General features: G+C 37.0%; 2 protein-coding genes across 2 annotated transcripts; one reads left to right on the plus strand and one right to left on the minus strand.

The window, feature by feature from the left end:
* The first annotated feature begins 784 nt into the window (after positions 1-784).
* Positions 785-20,794, plus strand: adgrl4 (adhesion G protein-coupled receptor L4). The gene is made up of 16 exons (XM_011473892.3): positions 785-1,127; positions 6,710-6,859; positions 10,263-10,412; positions 10,888-11,037; positions 11,344-11,414; positions 13,743-13,922; positions 14,264-14,447; positions 14,539-14,652; positions 15,900-16,099; positions 17,521-17,700; positions 18,297-18,500; positions 18,635-18,855; positions 19,225-19,291; positions 19,401-19,492; positions 19,687-19,855; positions 19,948-20,794. The coding sequence occupies exons 1-16, from the start codon at positions 1,106-1,108 to the stop codon at positions 20,008-20,010; spliced, it is 2,217 nt and encodes a 738-aa protein (XP_011472194.1). The 5' UTR covers positions 785-1,105; the 3' UTR covers positions 20,011-20,794.
* On the minus strand, positions 2,061-4,070 carry LOC110013854 (uncharacterized). The gene is made up of 6 exons (XM_078945846.1): positions 3,945-4,070; positions 3,638-3,697; positions 3,384-3,540; positions 2,886-2,918; positions 2,717-2,763; positions 2,061-2,367 (listed from the first exon to the last, which is right to left on the minus strand). The coding sequence occupies exons 3-6, from the start codon at positions 3,509-3,511 to the stop codon at positions 2,252-2,254; spliced, it is 324 nt and encodes a 107-aa protein (XP_078801972.1). The 5' UTR covers positions 3,512-3,540; positions 3,638-3,697; positions 3,945-4,070; the 3' UTR covers positions 2,061-2,251.
* Positions 20,795-24,957: the final 4,163 nt, after the last annotated feature.

Consider the following 24,957-nt stretch of genomic DNA (forward strand, 5'->3'; position numbering starts at 1 on the left):
AAAACTGTAAACGTCTGCTTTTGAAATGAGAAACAGAGGCTTTCAGGGAGAAGGAAAAAGTTTGTTTTGTCTGGGTCAGAAGCCCACCAACACTAGATAACAGCCAGTGCCGCTCATTTTCCTCCCGGAGAATGGGGTCATTAGTCCATGACAGATGTCAAAGAATCTGAAGCAGAAAGTGTTGCTTTATCACTTATCTTCAAAGGCACACTCCAAATGTGACTCCAGCACAAAAGCCCTCAAAACTCTGTTTATATTCCCATTTTATACAATAGCAGAATTACTCTGGCCATGCTCATTGAAAGAAAGTGTTTTAAGGCAACATATAAAGAAATCTGAACAATAGCAAACACGGCAGTATTTTTTAACAACTTTACAGAGGGAAAATTGTATCTTCAATAGATCAGTTTTTTTTTCTTTTTAGGAAATTTCGAAAGACCAAAACGATGAAAAGAAAGACCAAATCTTTGAATATAAATTAAAATTCGGCCACTTGTAAGAGTAGACTTGCAGCAATCAATATTGTCTCTGACGTGTTTTTTTTTTCCCATTAACCCAGCAACAGTAGTTCTAAAGAAATCTGGAATTCAAAGGCTTGTTTGAGTTGGTGGACGGCGTTTAAGTTGTAGATGGTCAGAGCAAGACAACTAGCACGCCGTATTGTGCATTTGTGTGGCGTTCTTTGCGGAAGGGAGGAGTTTGTCCTTCAGTGAACTCAGTCTATCTTGTTTTGGACTCTTGTTTACATAGCTGCCTTTATGTGTTCTAGCAAGAACAATACCATGGAGTGGACCAAAATGGCAACCCATCAGAGGTCACCAACTCCACTAAAAAGTAATTTACCGCTCCAAAACCCTGTTCTGTATGTGTCTTGACATGTGGCTGTGTGAGAAGAGTGCGTGCTGCTGGTAGGGGGGGTTGAAAAAGAAGGCCCGGCTGCCCATTTCTGAAAACTGATTAAAGATCAGGACAGGAAGGGCCAGGTTTAGGGAAACAGGAAAACTGATGCAAGGAAGTGGACTGCGTCAGCAGCCAGCCCACTACACTCTGCTTCTAAAGTATTATCCAGAGCTGCCGGAGAAAGGAGTATTTTTTCAAGTCACAGATGAAACTTCTGCTTTTCACAGGTACGTGAGCTTAACTGTTACACATACTTACACTATGGCGTTGGGTACTGTCAGACACGGGCAGTTTACTGATATTTCTATTCAAAAAATCTCCGCTAGTTTTGAACGGATGTATTCCTGAATGCATTCCTGAATATGTGACGTTCATTTTTGAAGCACTTTCATTCCCATAGGAAAAATCTGTTGCTCATATGTTGCTTGATCTCGTCTCTTGAGATCAGTTTGAGCGTCTCATATTCGTATCATTCTGTGATCATTTGCTTCTTAACTCTTGCTCCTAAGGGTCCCTTAGGAGCAAGAGTTAAGCTATAATGAGAAAAGACATCACTGAGACAAATGAGGTTGAGTTGAGACAACTGTTAGAGCAATAATTAAGAAGTGGGAGAGACGAACCTAAGACGCTCATGAGACAAATCTGAGAAGAATGAGTCCTAAAAGAGATCTTATCGTTGTCTGTCTGATGTCTCTTTCATGTCTTAATCATTTCTCTTGAATGTCTTACCAAAGCCGTTAATGAGAATGATATTTGAGATGTATTTGAGAAAGAAAAGATCATTTATTTTTATAGCAGTGGTCGCCAATCCTGGTCCTCAAGGGCCACCATCCTGTAGGGTTTAGATGTTTCTTTGCTCCCCAGATGTGAATCAACAGGTGATTAACCACCTCCTGCAGAACTTGAGGAGGCAATTCAACCACTGCAGCAGATCTGTTGGAGCAGGAAAACAGCTAAAACATCCATAACAGTGACCTTCAAGGACCAGGATGGGAGACCACTGATATAAAGTAACAGTAAAAACAATACTAGAAATGTAAATGCTTTACACTTTATTTGGGCAGCACCATCATCAGTACAGCATTTTAATTGTGGTAGCAGTATTAGACAGTTTTTAAAATATTAAATGCATTAAGTACATGAACCGTGGCGTACTCAATCTGGTTGACATGCTGGTCATGAATACTTCCAGATTTTAAACAAGACACTGAAAAAAAAAATTATAAAAACATAAACATAAAAACATTCTCTGAAACTTGCAGACTATCAAATCCATGAACCAATTTGAGAACCAAATTAGGATTAAAAATAAGAAAAAAGATGGAAGAGAAACCAGTCCGCATACTGTAGATCATAGCAGTGGCCTTAGAACGTGTTCTGCCCTACATTTGCTGACAAAGGCTTTCTTGAGCTTGGCCTCTTCAATTTGTTCCCAACCAGGTAGAGTGGCACATCTTAGGACATAAGCTGTAAGACAAGAACATTAAAATCTGGCATGAGTAAATTGATAATAGACAGCACATAGCAGAGATAACACTTCAAGCTAGAAGCAAACTGTAGTTTTATAAAAGCAGCTGCATAATGCTACCATAAGATTACGTTTCTGTCATCCCTTAAAGCAGCCACACGTCGCTAGAGAGGACATCTGTTTCAGTTAAAAGAATTGAAATGCAGCATACTATGGGCATTAACTATTTAACAAATAAGGTTCAAATCTGTTTCATTTAGTTTTTCATGATACAGTCCAGATCAAACATTTAAGAAATGATCAAGTCACATTTTGCATGGTTGGCTCTTAACAAGGGAAAAATAATACCCATGTCTTCATTGGGACGCTGAGGGCTGATCGTGTCAGACAGCAAACTGTGGAATAAGATATTTCAACGAATATATATTATGCTATGATTAAGAATTTTGTGGTCAATATTTTTTGGATTGTTCAGAATATTTCCATTAGTTTTTTAAATTAGAGCACTTTGGCTTACCTCTTTGTTCTGTTTGAGACTGAAGAATTATCCCTTAGTGGTACAAAAGTAAAGATTGGAAAAAAGTCTGTTATACTTAGAAAACTTCATAAAGCCACCCTTTAAATTGTATTTTATTTCTTTTAATGTGACACAATCTTGCTATTTAAATCAAATTACCCCAAAATAAGGATTTTCAAAGCTAAATTTTAGGTTAGCCAGGGCTGCTCATTCCTGGTCCTTGGGATCCATCACCCTGACTGTTTTCCAGATCTCCAAGCCCTGCTAGCTGTTGATCAGTTCAACCAGATGTCTCCACATTCTGACTGAATGAACACACCTGGTCCAGGTAATCAGCAGCAAGCAATTCAGGGAGAGTTGGAAAACAGGCAGGCTGGTAGATCTCAAAGACCAGGGATGAGCAGCCCAGAGTTAGATTAATTAGAATAATTAACTGCAGGTCATGATTAACTAACACACCCAAAAATGAATCGCATGACAGCACTCATAAATATGTACCTTTGCAGAAACTCCAGGGTTGAAGCCAGCTCAGTTGGATAATGACTGTTAAAGCAGAAGTAGCTTTTGAACATCAGGCACAGTGCTGCAATGTTGTTGTGTACGATGGAGCGGTCCCAACTCAGCATGAGCCTCCTTGGGGAAAAGCAAGACTGTCCTAAAGACAGAACAATGGATAAAGTAAACATGTCACTCATGTACAGTGTACAAAGACAAAACCTTTAGAATAATTTAACATTTGAAACTTTACTTACCACATACAATAACAGTTGGAGTCAACGGCACCTGCTGCAGCTGGACCTCGTCTGCATCTTCTACAAGGACATGGCATCCTCCTCATTAAAGTAGCAGAGCAGAAGAAAGAGCATCTCTTTAACATCTCATCTCTTCTGAGCAGCCACTCTGCTCTCCCCGCATCATCTGCAGCCTTTTAGAGTTTGGAAAAACGTCTTGCTTTCATCATTTCTGCAACAGGAGTGCAAACCATTTCCTTCCTTGTCTTGGGCCAGGTCTCTTTCCAAAGACTCTCCAAAGACTGCACAAATTCCTCAGAAAACTTACTCCATGGAATTTCAAAGCTGTCCTCCCAGTCAATGTATGTACAGTCCTTGGCTTCTGGAAGATGTGGATGACAAACTTCTCGGTGACTATAACAAAAGTGATGATGATTGTGTTGGTGAGGTCTCAACAGATGACGATGTGCTGTTCTCTGGCGTTTGGTCTGCAACAAAAAACAAACAAACAGTATAAGTGTATTAAGTTTACACTGTACTGTCAGTGTGTTACCCATTCATATTCATATCCACTTCCGTGCATTACAAAAACTCATTTGTAATGTTTGAGACTCACATTTCAATTTCCAGAGAGCAAGACGTTTCCGGGCTTGAACAGGTCTCAAAGCTGGCAGCAAGTCAGCCTCTTCTATGAATCGTAGATCCTCATACAACTCCATTTATTCCAATGGACTGCAAGTGTTCTTCCAGGATGTCTTTTGTGGCTCTGGTAGGACCTCCATAATGGCAGTGTGGAGGAACATGGGTTCTGATTCACTCATTTTCACGTGTAGAATTTAGATCACCTTGAATCAGAGAGGGGGAAAAAAAACATGATGTACACACATTTTATACAGCACAAAGTAAGATCTGGAAAGGTTTTTAAATATGATTTATGATTCACTAAAATCCTCCTACATATCAACGTTGACATTGTTGGCTTAGCTACATCTGTCTCTAAACATCTCCACCACTGACAGAGGGCTGAGAACATGTTTCCCTAATATGCATACTTACATTTTCAGATTATGCTTTCTAGACATGTGAGCAGTTAATGATGACTTTACTTTAAACACATGTCCATAACCAGTTTCAAAAGATGACATGACAGGCCAAACGTCTGCAAGATGATCTTTTAAACAAGATAAAAGCTTTTTACAGTGTAAAAATTGAACATACAGTGAAACTGCACATTTTGAAGTTAGCAATAATGGAAATGGTCTCTGTGGTGTCGTCACACTGTGAATGGGACGAACCCTGCAGACCCTTAACTGAAGAGCAAAATGTCTTCCAACAGTTACTAGCACTCACGCGTTTGGAAAAATATCGAGGCTCATTCTGTAAACTCTGCACTGCAAATAACTCTTCAATGTCTCTATTTTTTATTACAAAAAGAACAAGTTAACCTTTGTAAAATGTAATAATTACTTATACAGCCAAAGCCACTGCGAGTAGCCCAGACGTCTGCATTACTGGCAGAGCTAGCTTAAACACCTTTAGCATTCAACTGAGTTCAGAGTTGGAGGAAAGAAATCGCAAACTTACCGTGCAAACTTCAAACATTATACTTGAATATTTTCCAGACAAGCAAAAAAAATGTTGGAGATTCATCCCACGGATTGTTAAAACGCAGAAAAAATACGACAAGCGCTCGTCAAAAGTCTCTCGTTCTCTGCACTTCTCCCGCTTGCAGATTCCGGCCCGTTGGTGACGTCAACCACAGAGTTTTCCCTCCCACTGTGATCAACCAATCAGAAATCTGTGTCAAGTGAGGCTGTGATACAGTTTAAAATTCAAATCGGGTTACTCCAGGCTTCTGTTTGTTCAATATGATGCAGACTAAAATCAAGAAAACAGAAAATATTTTCAGCTTGTAAGGCTGCATGAAGGGGGATTTTTAAAGACAAAGATAAAGTAACTCAAACTGAACCCATAAATCTGTACCGTCCTAAAGTTGATTTATTTATTTGATTATTTTTATTTGTGTATTTTATTTGTTTCAAATGTAAGATCTATTTTTTGTTCACTTTAAGGTGATCCAAATATGATCCTAAATGTCCTTTATTTAGTTCAGACATCAATGTGTTAAATGTTTTATACCTACCAACATATAAGTGTGCGTATATGCACTTGTGCGTGTATGCATGTGTGCCAGTGCATGCGTGTGTTTGTGTTTAACTAAACCTAGCATCATTAACCCAACATACATTCTTGTTCATTTATGTTTATCTAAGCAGTCACAAAAAAAGTTTATTAAATCGACACTGCAACGTTGTCTTGAAATTTCATGTTTTTTAAAAAGTTTCAAAAATATGTCTTTTGAGGACATGACCGTCTTAATGATTCAACTTTTTTTTCTTGAAATTGTAATTAAGTTATATAAATATGTAAGCAATAAAAAACTTTTTTAAGTTGAACATAAATAAAATAAAAAATATTATTTTCTCGAGATGAACTGTAATGGTGTCATCATGAGACTCATTTTAGGGCTTGTACTACTCTCATTTTTCTTTTTGCTGAGACAATAAAAAAATAGGCTAAAACAAGATCTCAATTATTGAGCAACGAGAGACAGAACCATTGATGTCTTTCACTGAGACGTAAATGAGATAGGAATTGGAAGTAAGGATATCAAATTGAGACATACTTGAGCGCAACATAATATGGCTCATTTTTCTCTCAATTGAGATCTGGAGAAGAGACAGTTGTGAGAGAATTTTGAGATCTCAAACAGTGCTCACTGTGAGACTTATTTCTCAGGAGAAATGTTTGAGAAGAATGAGAAAAGCAATTTAGTCTCAAACAGTTCTCATTTATGTCTAGGAGACGTAAATGTGACAGAAACGAGATCTCATCTTCAGTTTTGCTTTGCTATGGGTTTTTAAAGATATAAACAAATGCTTGTTTTGATTTGTTTCCTATTAATTAAGGAGTTTAGGAGACGCGAAAAACATATTTATGTCCCTCTTTAAAACAATAAAACATGAACATTCACAAACACTTTGCTTATTAACTAACACGAACTGAAACCTGCTTCTCATTTCATCTGTCCAGCATGGATCACAAGTTTGATGGACATTTACTGCCTCTCTGACATTTGTGGCTCCTGCCACAAATATGCCACGTGTAAGACCATGAACGGATCACAGAAGGCCTGCTTCTGTAACCTGGGTTTTACGGGGGATGGAACAGGCTTTTGCGAAGGTGAGTACAGATGAAGAAATTTACAACAAAGGTTGGTTTATACAATGGCTCTTCAAGTGAATCCATTCAATTTCTCCCAAGTTTATATCAAAATGTGAGTTTTTATTTTCAATTTTAAGCAACAAAGTTCTAACAAAGGCTGCCTAAAAACCCAGAAATCTTAAGAAAAATGAAGTTTGGTGAAAAGTAAACTGTATTCAGGTCATCTGATCTTTAAGATGTGCTGTAATTTGGAGAGTTCCAAAAATAAGCTCTGACCAGGTGGCGAATTCAAGCATTTTGTTTCACTTTAACACCAGGATGGTGGTGTCGAGTGAAATGAAAAAAGTGTTTTTTCCAAACAAATGGTGTTTCTAAAATTGAGTTTGGCCATTGCTTTTGGCATTTTTAAGAACTGCGCGAGTTAGTTGAAGTGAAAAGAATCAAAGTTAGTTAAAACAGCAATCTAAGGCCACTTTGTATCAGCGCATATCACAAGCTGATTCAAAAAGCAGTCACCTTTTTGCTGCTTAGTGTGTAGGGTTGCGATGGCCAATGTTGCATGTCATTTAGCATTGTGAGCCCTGCTGCTGTCCCTGGTCTGTTTAAAATTCCTGGAACCCTTCTTGTTTCCTGAACAAATAAAAGCACAATCCTCTGCACAGCTTCCATATTTCAAGAGCCAAAATGGGATAAAAACACGCTCAGTTAAACAGCCATTGTGGTGCAAACGTTTGCAACAGGAAGAAGCGGTTCAGGAATAGGTTCCTCTCAGAAAAAAAAAAAAAAACATTTGAAACAAGAATGAAGTTTGTAAGAACACATTTTTAGAACATCTCCCAATATAAAAAAAATAAAAGTTATGGATGAGGCCAGAAATGATCAGTTGCTAAAAACTTGGAAGTCCTTATAAAAGTGTTGCATAAAGGAGTTGGATCAGGACAGCTAAACGTAAAAGAGAAAACAGACAGATCCTTCCTGACTGTTTACAGAATTTTAATCTGGTTTGAAAGTGGACTGTGAAGAAAAAAAATGTATGTTTTTTTTTGTATCAATATTAAACCAAAAATGAAGTCTGAAAGAGCAAATAGGATGCCTTAAACTCTGCATATTATCCAGGGACTTCCACAAAAACCGTGTTCTGTACAGATTACAGAGGAATGCCTGAGGAAGAGGGGAGAAGGTTAACAGAGCCATCTGCCTGGAGTTCTGATCCGTCTCTTTTAGAGACTGAGGAAAAAATAAAAATCCCACAACAATAACCTCCAGCAGCTTTAGTCATAAAGACATGTTTTAGATGTATAATAATAATGCAACAAAATATTTATGGCTGGGTGCGTTTCTTTAAGGTGGGAAATGTTATAAAATAGCAAAAAGCTGTCTAACTTTCACAGTTGTGCATTCATGTTTATGTGATAAAGGCATTTCCTGCTTGAATGATGCCCCAGCACATCAGAGCAGAGGATTTCCTTTACTGCACAGCTTTCGTGCAAAAGAAAAAAAAAAAAAAAGAAAAACATAAAGGAGAATAGAAGAAGAATGTCCATCACACTAAGATATAAAAAGAAATACACAATAATGCGGTAGCTTAAAAACAGGAAAAGAACAGTAATCTTAATAAAAAAAATCACTAGATAATAATAAAATTAATAGCAAGTAAGTTTTACTTAACAAGATCTCATAGATATCAACATCGAGCAATAGAGTTCCACACAAGCATTCAAAAAGTGATAAATAAACAATCCGATGGATAAAATTACTTCAATTTGAATGTTAGTCGGCCCAAAAATGAGTATTGTTTGCTAATTCTACGCAAATGGTGTGAGTTTTTATGAACCTAATTGAAATTTTGATTACAGCCAGACCTTCTTTAAACTGCAGTTCTTTGTTTCTGTTCAGGGTTCTACTGGGGTAACTGGGTCGGTGCGGTGTGGGTGGGGGGTTGAGGGAGGGGTCCCATCTTTGTGTGATTGTCCTTTGTTTGCTGTTTTTAACAATTTTCAGTTTTTATGACTGTTTTATCTGCTTTTATGTTAAGCGCTTTGTGTTTTGAACTGAAATGAAGGCGCTATATAGATAAATAAAGTTTGAGTTTGAGTGACAAGAAACTTGTGCAATGATAAGCTGAAATGACTCATTTTAGAACTAAATTTGGACAAAATGAAGATACAATCATAGTACAAGTTGGCCCATCTTATCAAATAGTGTACTTATCAGAGAGGGAACAGGGCTATAATAGATAGTTGGTGCACTGGGTCTGTTAATAAATTCCGTCTGGGCATGATCACTTACTGATATTTCTTGTTTGTTTCTTTTTTTTTTAATCTTGTCCTATTGTTTCCTTTAAAACAAATTTCCAAAGGAAAATATTAACTTATCAATATCCAAAAATAGCACTTATTCTTAGAAGACAAATGTAAGATTTTGCATCCAAAATATTGACAATGAATGGCAGTCTAACACGTCAGCATTTATTGAACTTTAAAACAATAGCCTTAAATTTGAATCATATTTCCAATGCTATCTGCATATTTTTGAGTCTTAAATCAAGAGTGTGGAGAGAAAGAATTTCCACAAAATCCTTTTTTGTCTCTTAATGAGATACAAGTTTTTCAACTGTGCTAATTGTGAGAAAAGTTTAGAAAGGTGTAGAGCAAAGAGGAATTAAAACAACTAAGAACCAGGTAACATATCTTGAAAGTCTAAAAGTAAGGTTTTAAATCTTTGTAAGTATAAATTACTTTGTAGTATATTAACTGTGGAATCAGAAGTGACATGTTTTGTCATGAGTAGATCTAATTAATCAAATGGATAATTATGAGCTTAAACAACAGCAAAAACACATGATCAGATTTAAAGACGATATCACAAAAAAGGAAAATTGAAACTGAGTCAAAGACAGAAAAAGTTTCCCTCCAGATCAGATAAAGCTTTTCAGAGATTCATGCATCAACATATCTGATTTAATTGTACTTTATGGCACAGAATCAGGGTCAGATCGTGAATGTCTACATTTATAAATGGAGATAATCCAAGAAACTCACTTTCTCAAAAACAGAAAAGACGAGGTTGTCGGAGTGACACAAAAGATTGTCAAAGATGCAAAGGAAATTTGATGTTTTTTCACAATCTTTCCTAACTGGATTATCTTGTCTCAGAAACTAAATCTGAATGTCTCTGAGGTTTAAACACCAACGTCGGTTTCTGTGGCCAGTATTTATATCATATTGTATGATGGTCATTTTCCACTCGACAAGGGGCTCCAAATTTAAAAATTAAATTTGGATTTAAAATGTATAGGTTGTGTTTAAAAAAAAATTGATTTTTTGAGACTCTTCTTTAACAGGTGGGAGCATTTTAAATAGCTTTTCTCCATTCTTGTTTTCTCGACTCACCCTTCTCTTTGCTCACATTCCTCTGACAGATGACGACGAGTGCCAGAATGCCACTAACATCTGTGGGGACAGGAGCCAGTGTTATAACATGGTGGGCAGCTTCTACTGCATATGTGACTCTGGATACAGATCCACAGGACTCCCTAAGTTCCAGCCAAACGATGGCACCGAATGCACAGGTAACGTCTGACTGGAAACCAAAATAAACAGACTTTCATATAGAGGATACAAAAACTTCAGCTCTCAGTGGACTTTAAGTATCAGGAATGAGTGTGTGTAAACACAACCACAGCGCAGCTGTGAGGGCACGGGGTCTCAGGATGTGCAAACTGTTTTCCTTCGCGCCACACAGAGGAGGATAAATATGTTGGAGGTGGTTTTGTCTCTAAATTTTTACTTCCTTCCCATCTGCTGCTCGGAGAAATCACCAGACATGGTTTGTTGATTCTTGCACAACAATAACCGCACCTTTATCCAAAAATTGGGGGCTCAAATATTACAGCAAATATAGTAACCAGACTGTCGGAAGTTAGGAGTACTTGAATGTGTGATACGCATGCCAGAATGTGACGTCTTGACCTTTCTTAGCCAAACTTAAGATGAGCAAACTGTGTTTGTTTAATTGGTGCTGACCTCTTTATCTACATTGTTTAGATATTGATGAGTGCAAGTCTGGACAGATCTGTGGACCAAACTCACACTGCCATAATAAAAATGGATCTTTCTACTGCTCCTGTCAGCGTGATTATACTCCAACTTCAGGCACTAAGCACTTTCATCCAGACAAAGGTGCAAGTTGTAAAGGTCGGTATGAGAATTGAAGTGCACACGTCTCTCTTAAACACACACAGACACACAAAACACAACACAAGCACTCAGGTACTCATATTCAAGGACAAACATCCTCTTTTATGCTTTTGTTTATCCTCCCTCGCACAACACACAGAGCACTGTCTCACACACAGCAGGATCTCTTGTGCAATATGTCAATGAATGGTGCAATTTCTTGTATAATGTGTGAAATGCATGAAGTTGTGTAGACATTTTCAAAAATTGTGAACATTTTGGAAACTCTCATTCTGATTTCTTTGTTTGCTTGTTTACTTCAAGAAAATCCACAGAAATTCTGCCACAACAACATGAGATGCATGACGCAGGCTGTCAATAAAACACTAGAAAATGTAAGTACCTCCCCGCTCAAAACACGAAAATACATATGATGAGGCTGCCTCCTATTGGAGAGACAGAATACAAACATGAGATGGAAACTGAGTGAAAATGAGGCAGAAATGAGCTCAAGCACCGTTCGTGTAAATGACAAATGCACCTCAGGGTTACAGCATGAGTTTTAGATTGTTATTTTGGTGTAAACACATAGCAAAGTTTTTTAAATGAAAACATCACTGTGCAATTTTTCAAAGAGCTTTAAAGGACATTCACACAATAAAAGCTGCAAAACCCTTTCCAAATGTGATGCAGCAAATTGATTGGAATTGTCAACATTGTTTAGAATTCACACCAATTTTACAGAAAGCTGCCAAAATACTGTCTTTTTCTATTTTCATTTTCAACATTTTCTTTTTGCATTACTTTAAAAAAGGCATAGGTTAATTTAATGTTAAATTTAAAGTTCAAAAGTTTGAACCATAGCCCTGGGCTGTTAAAACTTTTTGCAAAGAGGACCAGATTTGGTGAGGGGAAAATGTGTCAGGGTCAACCAATCAGGCTGCATTCTTTGAACGCTTTTAACATTCAATTCTGAGGAAATATTAAAACGTTAAAAATGGTATGAAATGTTATGGCACTTTTAATTTCTTCCCAAAGAATTGAAAAATGGCTAAATACATTTTTAACAAAATGTAATTTTTAAAGGCCAGTCTTCACTGTCAACTTTCTTTTTCTTTTTTATTTACAATCAACATTTCAAAAACAAGCTACATGGGGTCACAAAACCTGATTTAGCCAATCACAAGCAAGAAATGGTACACACATTGTTTTTAGAAGGTACTGGGCGCCGCTTATTATTGAATGATGACAGGAGCTTGCAGGCCGAAGCAAATTTGAACGGGCCAGACTTTGTATATGCCTCGTCAAGCCTAATATTGTTAAAAAGCTTCATTTTTGGTCATATTTGTACAGGATTGGATATAGAAACTTATATTTTATCTATTTTTAAATACCATGTTTTAGTCTTAAATATTTAGAAGACATTTGTCATCTTGAATGAATCCTAGAAAAGTAAAATGATTAATTTTTTAATCTTATTGGTTTATTGATTTATTTCAAGCATTAAAAATAATGGAATAGTACAATGGAAAATGACAAAACACAGATACATAAGTCAAAACCATCTGTTTAATTCTGCTTTTTCACTCACTCTTTAGTCAGGTGGTATTTGTTGTGCTTTTAATGCGTAGTTTTCAAGATTTTATTGGATTTTGCTTTTCTGAACAGTGCCCTAGAGTTTTTTGACAACTGCTTTAAATAAAATGGATTATTATTGTCATATACAAACTCAGCGGCTTGATGGCTGGATGTTTGGCGTAGGACTGGTGCACAAGAAACCAGGATTTGATTCCCAGGGGGTCCGATGAGCTTCATCCAGACCCTTTGCGCTACTGATAAACTATGTAGCAATGGGCGGGAACCAAGTCTGGCCCCCCCTGTGCCGGTCCCCAGCCTGGAGAAAGTACAGGATTGTGTCAGGAAAGGCATTTGGTATAATAAGCTCTGCCAAAAGACCTGGACAAATCAGAGAAAGAGAAATGATTCGCTGTGGCGATCCACGAAGAGATAAGCCAAAAGGTGAACAACAACGTCATTTTTTGAACAAAATTAAGGCTTCATCGTCCGGAAAATGTTGTATTTTCACTTTTGCTCCAAAGAAATAAATCTAGTTGGGGGTTCTCTTCTCACTACCTGCACGAAGCCAAACACTGATGACCTTCTACTGACCTTTTATCTAGCCTCGGTGCTCGCTTACAGCAGACCTGCTTTTTGGATTTTAAAGGCCTCTGGCAGATTTAACTAAACCGACCACACAAACCAGCTAAAATGTAATTAAATAAAAACTATTTCCTAATGCACAGCACTTAACAGCTTAACATAATGGACATAAGATGAGATGAAATAACAGACAGTGAAAAATGAGTCCTTTATTTGTTTTTTAACCTATAGACAGACTGAAGAAAAAAAACATTAAACTTTCTTTCAGAGTTAGATGAAGACAGCAGAGAAATTCTTCCTGGTCCTGACAGCCGACAACAAAGAAAGTTCAATGACTTCCACTGGTGAAAACATGTAGATTAAAACCACTATAAATAGATTTTCTTCCTGAATAACTAAACTGCACTCATCAACCTTCGACTCACGCTTTCAGTGTTAACTGAAAAAGACATAAACGGTGTGCTGGGAACCACAAAAATGAACATTTATGACCATTGTTTAGTAAGACATGATGAACAAGATGCCATTCGTTACTCTGACATAAACACTTCTTTTCCCTCTAGATGAGCAATTTCACCGAGCCGCAGAGTCTCCTGAAAGAGATTGCCAAGCAGACGTCTGGCGAACTTACCTCAGTGGAAGTAATTGCGTATGTTGAGGCCTTGAGTCGATCCGCTTCAACACTGGCTGCTGGAAAGAAGGATTTCACTGTCAAACCATCTGCCATCAACTCTACCCTTTCAGTAGGTTTTTGTTGTTTCTTATTCAGGAGGTTGGAGGCTTGCCTGAACTACAGCTATGCTTAAAGAAAACAAGTGGTGCTGCACAGAGTCAAGCCCCCTTAAACATGCAGGCTGCTGTTGTTCTCTGCCAGTACATAAAATCACTAAATATGACATCCGTAGAAAATCTAACTTCTAACTTGCCTGGAAGCTTCATTACTTCCAGTAATTACAGGAAAGCCAAAACAGATGCCCTTCAAATTCATAATATACTTGATGAAAAACATACTACAGTCCAGCCGCACATTACATGCAATGTTATTCCCCACATGTCACAGTGAAGTAAAACTCTTGTCAAACAGAAATTAGTTCAAGCGGTAAACAACTTAGTGGAGAAGGATGAGCTGGTGGCTTGGAGCAGAATGAAAGAGGAGCGTCGGGAGCACACCATCACCAAGCTGCTGCACGTTGTGGAAGAAGGGGCTCTGTCTCTGGGGAGCAACTGCAGAACCTCAACTGAGATTGATGTCAGAGCAACTGAAATGGGTAACTTCAGCTTCGTCAAGCTTTGGTTCATTTTTGGAGTCCGAGGTAATCTTTGAAGTCTTTGACCTTTTTATGCCACCCTCCCAAACAGAACTGAAACTCTTCACCTTTGATGTTCAACAAACAAAAGCCAAACTTTCGGCTTCAATGGGGGGAGATCGGATAAGTCTCACGCCAAAGCTGACGCCAAAGGATGGCAGAAATGGTAAAGACTTTCTAAAGTTGTCCAAGTATTTCCATTTTTATAGACAGTTCAACATACAAAAAGAAATTGGCTGTGTCCAAATTCCTCACTACTGTTTCCACCACTAAAAGACTACAAAGTTTGGGACTATCTAGTAACCTGGATTTGGATACCAGTCAAACAAATGCTTACTATTTTTCTTTTCTTTTCTTTTTTTAAATGCCAAAGATGACGTCACTCATTTGTCAAAAAAAAAAAAAAAAAAACGTATGAGTACAGAGACTATTTATGAATCCACTGCGTTCTAATGACGACAACTTGGAGGTTTTTTTTCTTTTATGACATGCCTTTCAAACAAAATGCACTGTAGCCCTATATTTTCCAAATGAGTAATCATGATACACACTCGTTTTTCGCAGACACGTCTGAGAATTTCTAGGGTACTCGATTTTTGCAATTCCGTAACTACTCCCTAACAGACTAAAAGACTACATAGTGCAGGACTATAAAATACCCTGGATTTATGATTTGCTCACTACTTTTTCTTTTAAACGCCACGTATGACCTCACCCATTGACCAAAGTAAAAACATGAGTATGAGCATTATCCAAGACCAAATATGAATCCTCTGTGTTCTGATAATGAAAATGATGATGACATTTTGTATTAGTTATTCTATATATACAGTACACATATTTGTATATATATATATACAGTACATATATATATATACAGCACATATATATATATATATATATATATATATATATATATATATTTATATATATATGTATATATATATATATATATATACATATATATACACATATATATATATATATATATATATATATATATATATATATATATATATATATATATATATATATATATATATATATATATATATATATATATATACACACACACATTTTTTCAAATTACATGCTTTCAAACGTAATGCATGGTGGTCTAAATTCACCAAACAAAAAACACTACCTCTTTGCAGAGACTTCTGGGAGAATTTCAAGGCACTGATTTCTTTAATGCTTTCGCCAAATTAAATCGTAGATTTGGACACCCCGAAAAAAATAGTGAATGCCGTTTAGAGTGCACTAAGTAGTGAGTGAACTTATACAAAGCCATGTGTGACCTGAGTCACTTCCAAACACGCAAACTGTGTGTGTTTGTTGGCTGCTAACCTGGAAGTTCGATGAGCAATGCAGTGGGTTCGACTTCCTCTTTGTTGTACTTGTTTTGTCCATCAGGAAGTGTGTCGGTGGTGTTTGTGCGATATGACAGCATCAGTGACATCCTGAAGCCGAGCAGCGACCCAGGTGTCACCGACTATTCGCGCTATGCTGGAACGGGGGAAATCAATGTCAACTCCCAAGTCATAGCAGCGGCTGTCAAACCTGCTGACGTTTACCAACTTGACCATGTCACCTTCACTCTAAGGCACAAAGAGGTAAAGGCTTCACAGGGTGCTGATGCTGGCTATATCATTTTCACTTTTGTGCTTATTCTGCAACCAAGTTTTTGTATTTTTGCTACCTCAAACAAATTTAGTAGTTTCCTGCTTCTTTTTTCATTAGTTTAAAAATGATGCCATAAAGTATAATTTTAAATATTTTAACCTATTTTTTTTTCAAAATAAAGAAAACACGGGCAGACTAAACAGAATTTAAAAAAGGGTTAACATACCACTACATGCTTTTGTCTTGAGTTGCAGAAACACCTGAACGTCACTCATGTGCTTCTTTGAAGACGCAGTTAAACTTCCATTTTTGATTTGTTCAATTGCTTGAAAGACAAAACGCTTTATGGAAGTAAAGGAATTCCTCAAAAATTTTCCCAGATTTTTGGGACATAAATTCAAACAGCAATGTCAGGATTCCCATGCATGCCACAAAGATTTTAGAATATGTGCAAATATGTTAGAGAATACAATTACATCATTTTCTTTAAGGATTTAAAATTACCTTCAAATTGTACTTTGTTTTATTTATTGATTCTTCTGTAATTCCACGTAATGTTAAATTCTTGATTTTTTTTATGAACAATTTTGGATACATGCTACTTTTATTCCCAAATCAAGGTTCAAGATTCAGTTTTTATCATCATATGCATCCGAGAGACCAAGTTCTCAATCCATTATAATTAAACTTATGGTAGTTTTCAGTAATCCCAACACACATGGGAGAAACATTTGTTTTTTTTTTCCTTAAATATTTTGGTTAAGTGCTTTAACTTTTTTTCTGTTTCTATTTCTATGTAAAACATAAAGACACATTGTTTGAAAGCTGGCAAGGAGATACATGAAAGTATTTCAAAAAAACAGATTATAATAAATTCATTTACATTGATGGTTTTTGTATTTTTTTTCTTGATAAACTAAGTAAAGGCAAAATTGTTTCAAATAAACAAAAACTAACAACAAATACTGAGAATTTCTAAACGATTTATCACACATTCAAATGGTGAAAACATGTATTTCCAATCAATCAACCAGAAAACTTGTGGCTAAACATAATTTGCAGTTGCATATTATTTAAGGTAAAGGTCATAAGCATTATTCCTTTTTTATCAAAGTCATACTGATTACCATAACTGCTATTGATGTTTAAAAAAGCATAATCTAAGACAAAAAAAAGGGAGGTTGTTGCAGCACTCCAATAATTTGGAATTTCATTTTTATTATGCCCTTTCATCTTCTCACCCTTTTGATGGACTATAACTTATCCTCCCTGCTGTTTTGATGAGTCCTGCACTATCAGTTATTACCTCCTATTAAAGTATTATTATGAAGCTTTGCAGCGCTAAAACTAATAAAAAAGCATCCCACCTCGATTCATAACAGCCACTTTGGCTCTTTTCTGTCCCTTGAAGCCTATTGACACTACAGCTGATGTGACAAAGTGTGCCTTCTGGGAGTACGAGGCGGACAGCCTGCAAGGCCGCTGGGCCACACACGGCTGCAAGACTGTAAGCGTGTCCAGCAATGCAACCACCTGCACCTGCAACCACCTCACGCACTTCGCAATCCTCATGTCATCCGGCCGGGCGAACGTGAGTGCTCTTCTCTGTTTTTATCTAATGTTTGAATATTTTTTTACTATCAAAGCCAACCATCTTTTTCTAAAAATTTGTCTTGGAATTCCTTGAGAAACTATAAAAGCCTGGACATGAATAAATTAATAAAAAACAAAGTTTTAAGGAAAAAAACACTGACCTACAACAATTTGTGATTATCATGTTTTTAGTTCTTTTGCATGTTTTAAATCATAGAATAGAAAGACTTTACCAAAAGTTAATTTCTTATTTCAGTTTTAATAATAGAATGTTTAAATAAAAAAATAAAAAACATTAACACATGTTGGATGACAGGTGATTAAAAGTTAGACCATTGTGTGTGTGTGTGTGTGTGTGTGTGTGTGTGTGTGTGTGCGTGTGTGTGTGTGTGTGTGGTCACAAAGAAATAATTTATCAGAACATATGCCATTATTACATTTTAGTACCAGTGTGGTACAAGAGGGTGTTTGCAAGGCAGAAGCCTCAACATATATGTTGTATGAAGTGATTTCAAGCAGAAAATACAACAAATCTGACCTCCAGCGTACCTCCAAACTGTGAATGAAACACCTCTCTTTCCATTTGCTTCTCAGTTGGTGGCCCACCATACCATCCTGACCCGGATCACCCAACTGGGGATGATCATCTCTCTCATCTGTTTGTTCCTGTGCATCTTCACCTTCTGGTTCTTCAGCGAGATCCAGAGCACCAGAACCACCATCCACAAGAACCTGTGCTGCAGCCTCTTTATGGCTGAGTTTATCTTCCTGGTTGGAATCAACATGAACACTCATAAGGTGTGGCAACAAATTCACATTTATGCCCATTTTTTTGTAAGAAAACTAGAACACTGCAATATTATTCTAAATATGTATTGGGAAAATGAAGTAAAAGGTTTGTTTGTGGCATCTTCTCTCTTGTCTTTTGGTAGCTTTTCTGCTCCGTGATCGCAGGGTTGCTGCATTATTTCTTCCTGGCAGCCTTTGCCTGGATGTGCATTGAAGGAATCCATCTGTACTTGATAGTTGTGGGTGTGATCTATAACAAAGGCTTTCTACACCGGAACTTCTACATCTTTGGCTATGGAAGTCCAGCAGTGGTGGTGGCCATCTCAGCGACACTGGGTTCCAAGTATTACGGCACAGATAGAGTGTGAGCGCAGAATAATTCTGGTGTTTTTGTATTATACCAAAAGACCCATGCTTTGATTTTTTTTTTTTTTGTGTCAAACTCACGTCTCAGAAAGCAAGATAAACATATTAATTATAAGTACAAAGGGAAGAGGGATTGAATTTGGCCTGAAGGGACACAATGGAAGCTGAAATTGCTCAAAGTGTCTAGCAGAAAGTGATTTAATTACAGAGTTTAAAAAGGGCTGAAACGTTTGGCTATAGAGACCCTGAATACAAATCTCTATAAAAGCAATGTCCATTTTTTAAAACTGTTAAACAATGTTTGTCTTGTGCTAAAATCCAAATAAGATGAAAGAAAATGTTAATTGAAGAGCATGATGTTTTGTAGGTGTTGGCTGAGCACGGAAAATCACTTTATCTGGAGCTTCATCGGACCGGCATGCCTGATCATCCTGGTGAGACGCTGAGGAAAAATATTTATTCGGCAAACAAGCACTGCTGTAGCATAAATAGTCATTCCATTTTTTTGTGCATGTTCTATGCTCTGCTTGGTTTCTGCTAAAGGTTAATCTCTTGGCCTTTGGAGTAATCATCTACAAGGTGTACCGGCACACCGCTGTGAAAAAGCCTGAAATCAGCCACTATGAAAATATCAGGTAGGATTAGCTCTGCTCCTCTTGGGTGCTTCAAAAACATTAAAAGCCAACTTGTGAGTTTCTTATCTTCTAGGTTAAGATATTATGCGGTTTTCCTGGCAGAACTAAATTACAAATTGGGTCTAAAAGGAGGTTTGCTGCACTGTGCAGGGTAGTTAAGTCAGTGACCCCCCACCCCCACCCCATCTCCACAGGTCATGTGCCCGCGGCGCCTTTGCTCTACTGTTTGTGCTCGGCGCCACCTGGACCTTCGGAGTGCTGCATATTCTCCACGAGACGACGCTCACCGCCTATCTGTTCACGATCACAAACGCCTTTCAAGGAATGTTCATCTTCATCTTCCTCTGCGTGCTCTCCAGAAAGGTAAGACTCTCAAATTCTCTCCTCATCCTCCAGTCTGTCTTCTGTAATCATTTGAAAACATTTGAATGACAGACAATTCTTTTGTATTTCAGATTCAGGAGGAATACTACAGGCTTTTCAAGAATGTGCCATGTTGTTTTGAATGTCTAAGATGAACATATTGACCGTCTGCTCGTCCACAAGAATAGTTGGCAATGTTGCTTTGCAAAATGTCATTATTCACAGTTTAAATTTCTAAAAAAGTCTGGTGGAAGAATTGTTAGGTAGAGATATCTAATAAATATGACCATTATACCGTCTTAAAAAATAATTTTCTATTCAAAACATTGGATTAATATGTTTCGCTTTTTAGTTTCATTTCTTTATAATTACTTTCTTACAATAAAGCCTCACCAGTGTATTGACTTTTTTGCGAGACGATTCTTTTTAGAGAACAATGAAAGTTGTTTTTTTTCTCTTCCAGTTTAATTTAATACCTTAGCAGTTATCAGCCAAATGCCTGAAATCTTCTTTAAAGCCTCAGTCTTTGTTGTTTCTTTTCATTTTAAATTGATCTGCAAATTATTCAAATGAATGTGGGAGACTTCGACAAATCTCTCCACTGACTTCTTTCATTTGTAAAAATCAATGTCTGTGTGTAACACAGACTTCAACGTCTCTTTTTACGCAACATGCAGTAAAGTGTGCAATCAATACAAATTCAATGTGGTGTTTGGACAGACAAATAGCTCCATCTACTGGACAGGATGAGGGATGATCACTGTAAAAAAACAATCTGCATTTCTGACAGTCTGGTAAAATCTTTTGTCTCTTCTTTGCAAACTAAAGTAAAGTTAAAATAAAAGTGTATATATTTTCTGTACGATGTTAGCAGTGTGTCCTGAGCTTCAGGTCCCTGTATCTACGTTGGTTAATAAATGACACGTCTTACTCCTCTTACATTTCTAGTCTCCTCTCATTTTCCAATGGCTAATGACATGACCATGTTTCAGAAATCCTTTCCTGACTCTCCTTTCTCTTTTTATAGTTCAAATCAAACTTTTCAATTCAAATAATTGAATTAGAATCCTAAACTTTTATTTGGCCCTTGAACCAAAATATAACAGTACCACTCACCCAACCATTTTCAGAACCTGCTTTGGGATCCTCTGGAGTCAACCCAGCTTCTATTGGGTGAAGGCGTGGTACATCCTAGACAGCTCACCAGACTACTGCAGGGTCACACACACACACAATTAAGCTATGAAGCAAAGGCAGATGGATGGCTCCGTTGGTTCAGTGCAGGACTGGCGCACATAATTCCTAGGGGGTGCAATGAGACTCTTTGCACTACTGCCTAACTCTGTATCCACACGGGGGCCCTGAGTCTGTGCCGGTCTCTGGCCTGGAGAAAATACAGGGTTGTGTCATAAAAATCATGTCCGAATGAGTTCAAACTGATTTGCTGTGGCGACCCCTGAAGGAATATGCCGAAAGGTGAACAACGAAAACAGTGTTGCATGTTTTTGAAATTTGTGAGCTGGGTATCTCCAAAAAAACCTGTGCTTGCACGAGGAGGACATGCAAACTCCAACACAGAAAGGACCCAACTGGGCTTTGAACCAGCGCCTTCTCACTGTGAGCCAAGAGCACCAACCATTGCCCCACTGTGCAGCCTAATATAGTACTGAATCAATACAAATATAAAAATAATAATTACATTAATTTGTAATATTTTTCCTGTTTTTTATATATACACTAGGCATCCGACAAAATTTAGAAAACACCAAGAAGCAAAAGGACTTGTATAACATAAATAACAGTGTGTAAATGTGTGTGTGCGCATGAGGGAATCAGACTGAGACTGTAAAACGCTTTGAGCCCTAACGAATGTGGGAAAGCATCATGTAAGTACATCCCATTTACCGTTTATCATGAACATCGTCATGGTAATCAAACAGCAGTGATAGGTTTGCTCAGAAACAGTTTGATGATTTACCACCGTCACCAAAAACAAAAAAACAGGATAATCTAATGCTGAGCAGGAAGTCTTTGTATGACTGGGCAGGGAATCAAACCATGTCGTCAGGACAAACACTCAACCACAATGCCATCAAGAGAGTTGATTTTTAGTGTGACGTTTTGCATTACGTTATACTCTGGATGGGAACATTAGCCAAGAATCTTACCGGAACTGTCACCACAACATGCAGTCACCATGTAGCTGGACAGTCCCCTGTATTTACACTTCCCTTGTGTCAAATTAAACAATGTCTACAATTCTATCTCTGTTTCTATTGCCTCACAAAAAATATATATGTTTTTGCTTTTTGGGAGTCGGCCTATATTTTCTTGAGAACAATAGCTGATCTGTGCCTGACCGAAACACATGCTGCTTCTGCCCTCTGCTGGTTATTGCTGAAACCAAATCTGAGGGGGGAGAAATACATGCATTTGCTTTCAAGAAGTGTCTTTTCTTACTGACTTTTTCAATGAGAAATGGATGAAGAGAGATGAAAGCTCACCTCTGACTAAACCTGAAGAAAGAAAAGAATAAACACAGAGAGAACATTCCCAAACTCTGATTGTAAAAACAACTCAGCTGTTAGAAAGTATGAACATAATGCGTGAAAATTGGCCAGAATAGAAATGTTCAATGATTGCTGCTTGATGTCATAATCCTAATATTACTTATGTTTCTGGATTTCTCGAAGGTTCAAGCAGACTTTAGAAGAATGAGGATTTCACTCTTTCAGGGCTGAATCCAGATGGGAACTTCTGGGATGCCAGAGGACAGCTTCCTTCAAAATAAAGAAATAAATGAAATAGAAAAATCCCCTTCAGACCAAAGGCTCAGTACTGTGGCCTCAAAGGGCAAAACACACACAAAAGGAATGACATCTCACTTTCCAAAACATACAGGGCTGCCTGAAATAATAAATGCTCTCTAAAAAGTTTGACTTTCAGTTAGTGTCACCCTACCACCAAGCTTTGCCTTGATTGAAAATAACAAAGGCATTGACCTGGAAGTTAACAGAAAAACATTCAAGAGGAAGAAGAAAAACAAAAAAACAAATTTTACTTGCACTGAAACAGAAACAGATGTCCAAACGTTGTCATGGTTATGACAAATACAGTTTAGTACAAATGTTCAAAATAATAAAATGTGTAAAGAATTTTTTTAAATTAAATAACACTTGTTGTTTTGTGCTCTTAATCAGAATATAAGCCATTAAAGGATACATAAACTGTAATAATACTATCAGTAACTTATGTTTGATCAGTACTTCACTTTGACAAGCACTTTTGAAGATTATACTGTACATTTTTACCTTTAGATGCAGAATCTTGGTTTTACACATTTTTGGATTTCCTTTGTTACTATCTAAGTGAGGATCTTAGTGCTCCATCCATTGCAGACAATTTTTAATCAATATGTTATAAATTTGTGCTCAGTCACATGAGGTATATTCAAAAGATGCTAAAGGTTTTTGTCGTCCCAGAGTTTGCATGTTTTCCCTGGGAATGCCTGGGTTTACTCCGGGAACTCCAGCGTCCTCCGACCATCCAAAAACATGCTTCATAGGTTGATTGGTTACTCTAAATTGTCCCTAGGTGTGAATGTGAGTGTGCATGGATGTGTGACCCTGCGACATACTGGCGACTTGTCCAGGATGTCCCCTGCCTTCACCTACGAGTGGCCAGGATAGGCTCTGGGGACCCCGTGGCCCCGAAAGAGACAAAATGGGTTTAGAACATAAATGAATTAAATCATCCCAACATAACAACTTCACCATATTTGAAGATCGATCAGTGTTGTAAGACGTTAAGCAAATATATAAAAAATAGCACTGGATTATTATTTTTTTATGTGTTTTGCCTGACTACAGAAAAAGTTCTCTGCACCAAATTTGTTGCATGCAATTTGACTACATTTCTGATTGTCATAGGCTTTTTCTAAGCTCTCAGAATGATACGATCATCCAAACTAAAAAGTATTTCTCGTTGGGGATGGTTTGGTCGTGTATCACTGTTGTCAAAGTGAATCATTTTTGACAGGAGGCAATTTCCAAAGTGACACAACCGAAGAATGAATGGCCCCAATAGGCTGTGCACCCTGTAATCTGCTGGTAGATTTGTTTCTGTATGTACGTACCAGAGAAATGAAACTGCAGGGTCTGTTTGTGTTCATTCCCAAAGCTCGTCTTTCCTCTCATACAATCATGTTTTCCTCCATAGTTTTGATTCACACGATCAACAACAGTTCACCACAGAATTAGATATCATCACTGCGAGATATAAATTGTTTATTTGGTCTGAGGTGGGGTCATCCTGATGGTTCAGCATTGCTATGGTGCCCAGTGAAACACAGGTTTGAAGGTTTAGTTCATCTCAAACGTAAAATATTTCAGTCTAAAATACCTATTAAATCAAATCTAACATAATGTTTGGATTTACATTAGGTAGATTTGGTTACACAGACCCCATTTTAGGATTAGTTTCAATTTCAAAAGAAAAACTTTTACAGGAATTTCTAGTTGAAAGACAGCAACTTGGTAATCCCCTGACTAAAAAGTAAAATATCAAGTATTTGCACAAATTTTCACTATTCATTAGGTCTTCTTTAAAATTGATAGCGTCAGAGATTGTACAATTGGTTAAATTATGTTATTTTTAACTATATTTAATTATATATATATATATATATATATATATATATATATATATATATATATATATATATATATATATATATATATATATATGTATGTATGTATTAAACTATACTTGTATTGTAATTTGACTTTTCATTTGTGTGTCTCAGAAGTACTAAGAAAAAGAAAAAACAAAAATTGACAATGAAATATATAAAAAAAAAAAGTAGTCAGATAAAAAGCAAAACAAACATCGAAAAATACAATTTTCAAGTGAAAATGAGAATAAACCATGTGTATTTGTAAGCATCTTTTTCAAATTAGCATGTAATGTAGTTAGTATCATATCTCATTCACTTATAAACACACTTCTTGGCTTCTCTGTGTTTTACTAATTAAAGGTAGTACCCATAGGTTTAGAAAAATTAATGTAATTCATAAGTCAAAAATCTCTTTCTTCTTTGTTTT

Source organism: Oryzias latipes, chromosome 4 (assembly GCF_053564925.1).
Source record: "Oryzias latipes strain Hd-rR chromosome 4, Olatipes_Hd-rR_3.1".
In the NCBI taxonomy this organism is placed as follows: domain Eukaryota; kingdom Metazoa; phylum Chordata; class Actinopteri; order Beloniformes; family Adrianichthyidae; genus Oryzias; species Oryzias latipes.

What these genes read in the sequence shown, in the direction of transcription:
- LOC110013854 (XM_078945846.1), bottom strand. Translation starts at nt 3,511, where the DNA reads ATGCTGAGTTGGGACCGCTCCATCGTACACAACAACATTGCAGCACTG. An exon ending in GTCTCAAACAGAACAAAGAG is followed by an intron (nt 2,764 to 2,885) that starts GTAAGCCAAAGT and finishes CTTATTCCACAG; the next exon opens with TTTGCTGTCTGACACGATCA. An exon ending in GCGTCCCAATGAAGACATGG is followed by an intron (nt 2,368 to 2,716) that starts GTATTATTTTTC and finishes CTTGTCTTACAG; the next exon opens with CTTATGTCCTAAGATGTGCC.
- adgrl4 (XM_011473892.3), top strand. Translation starts at nt 1,106, where the DNA reads ATGAAACTTCTGCTTTTCACAG. An exon ending in TGTCATCCGGCCGGGCGAAC is followed by an intron (nt 17,701 to 18,296) that starts GTGAGTGCTCTT and finishes TTTGCTTCTCAG; the next exon opens with TTGGTGGCCCACCATACCAT. An exon ending in TATTACGGCACAGATAGAGT is followed by an intron (nt 18,856 to 19,224) that starts GTGAGCGCAGAA and finishes GATGTTTTGTAG; the next exon opens with GTGTTGGCTGAGCACGGAAA.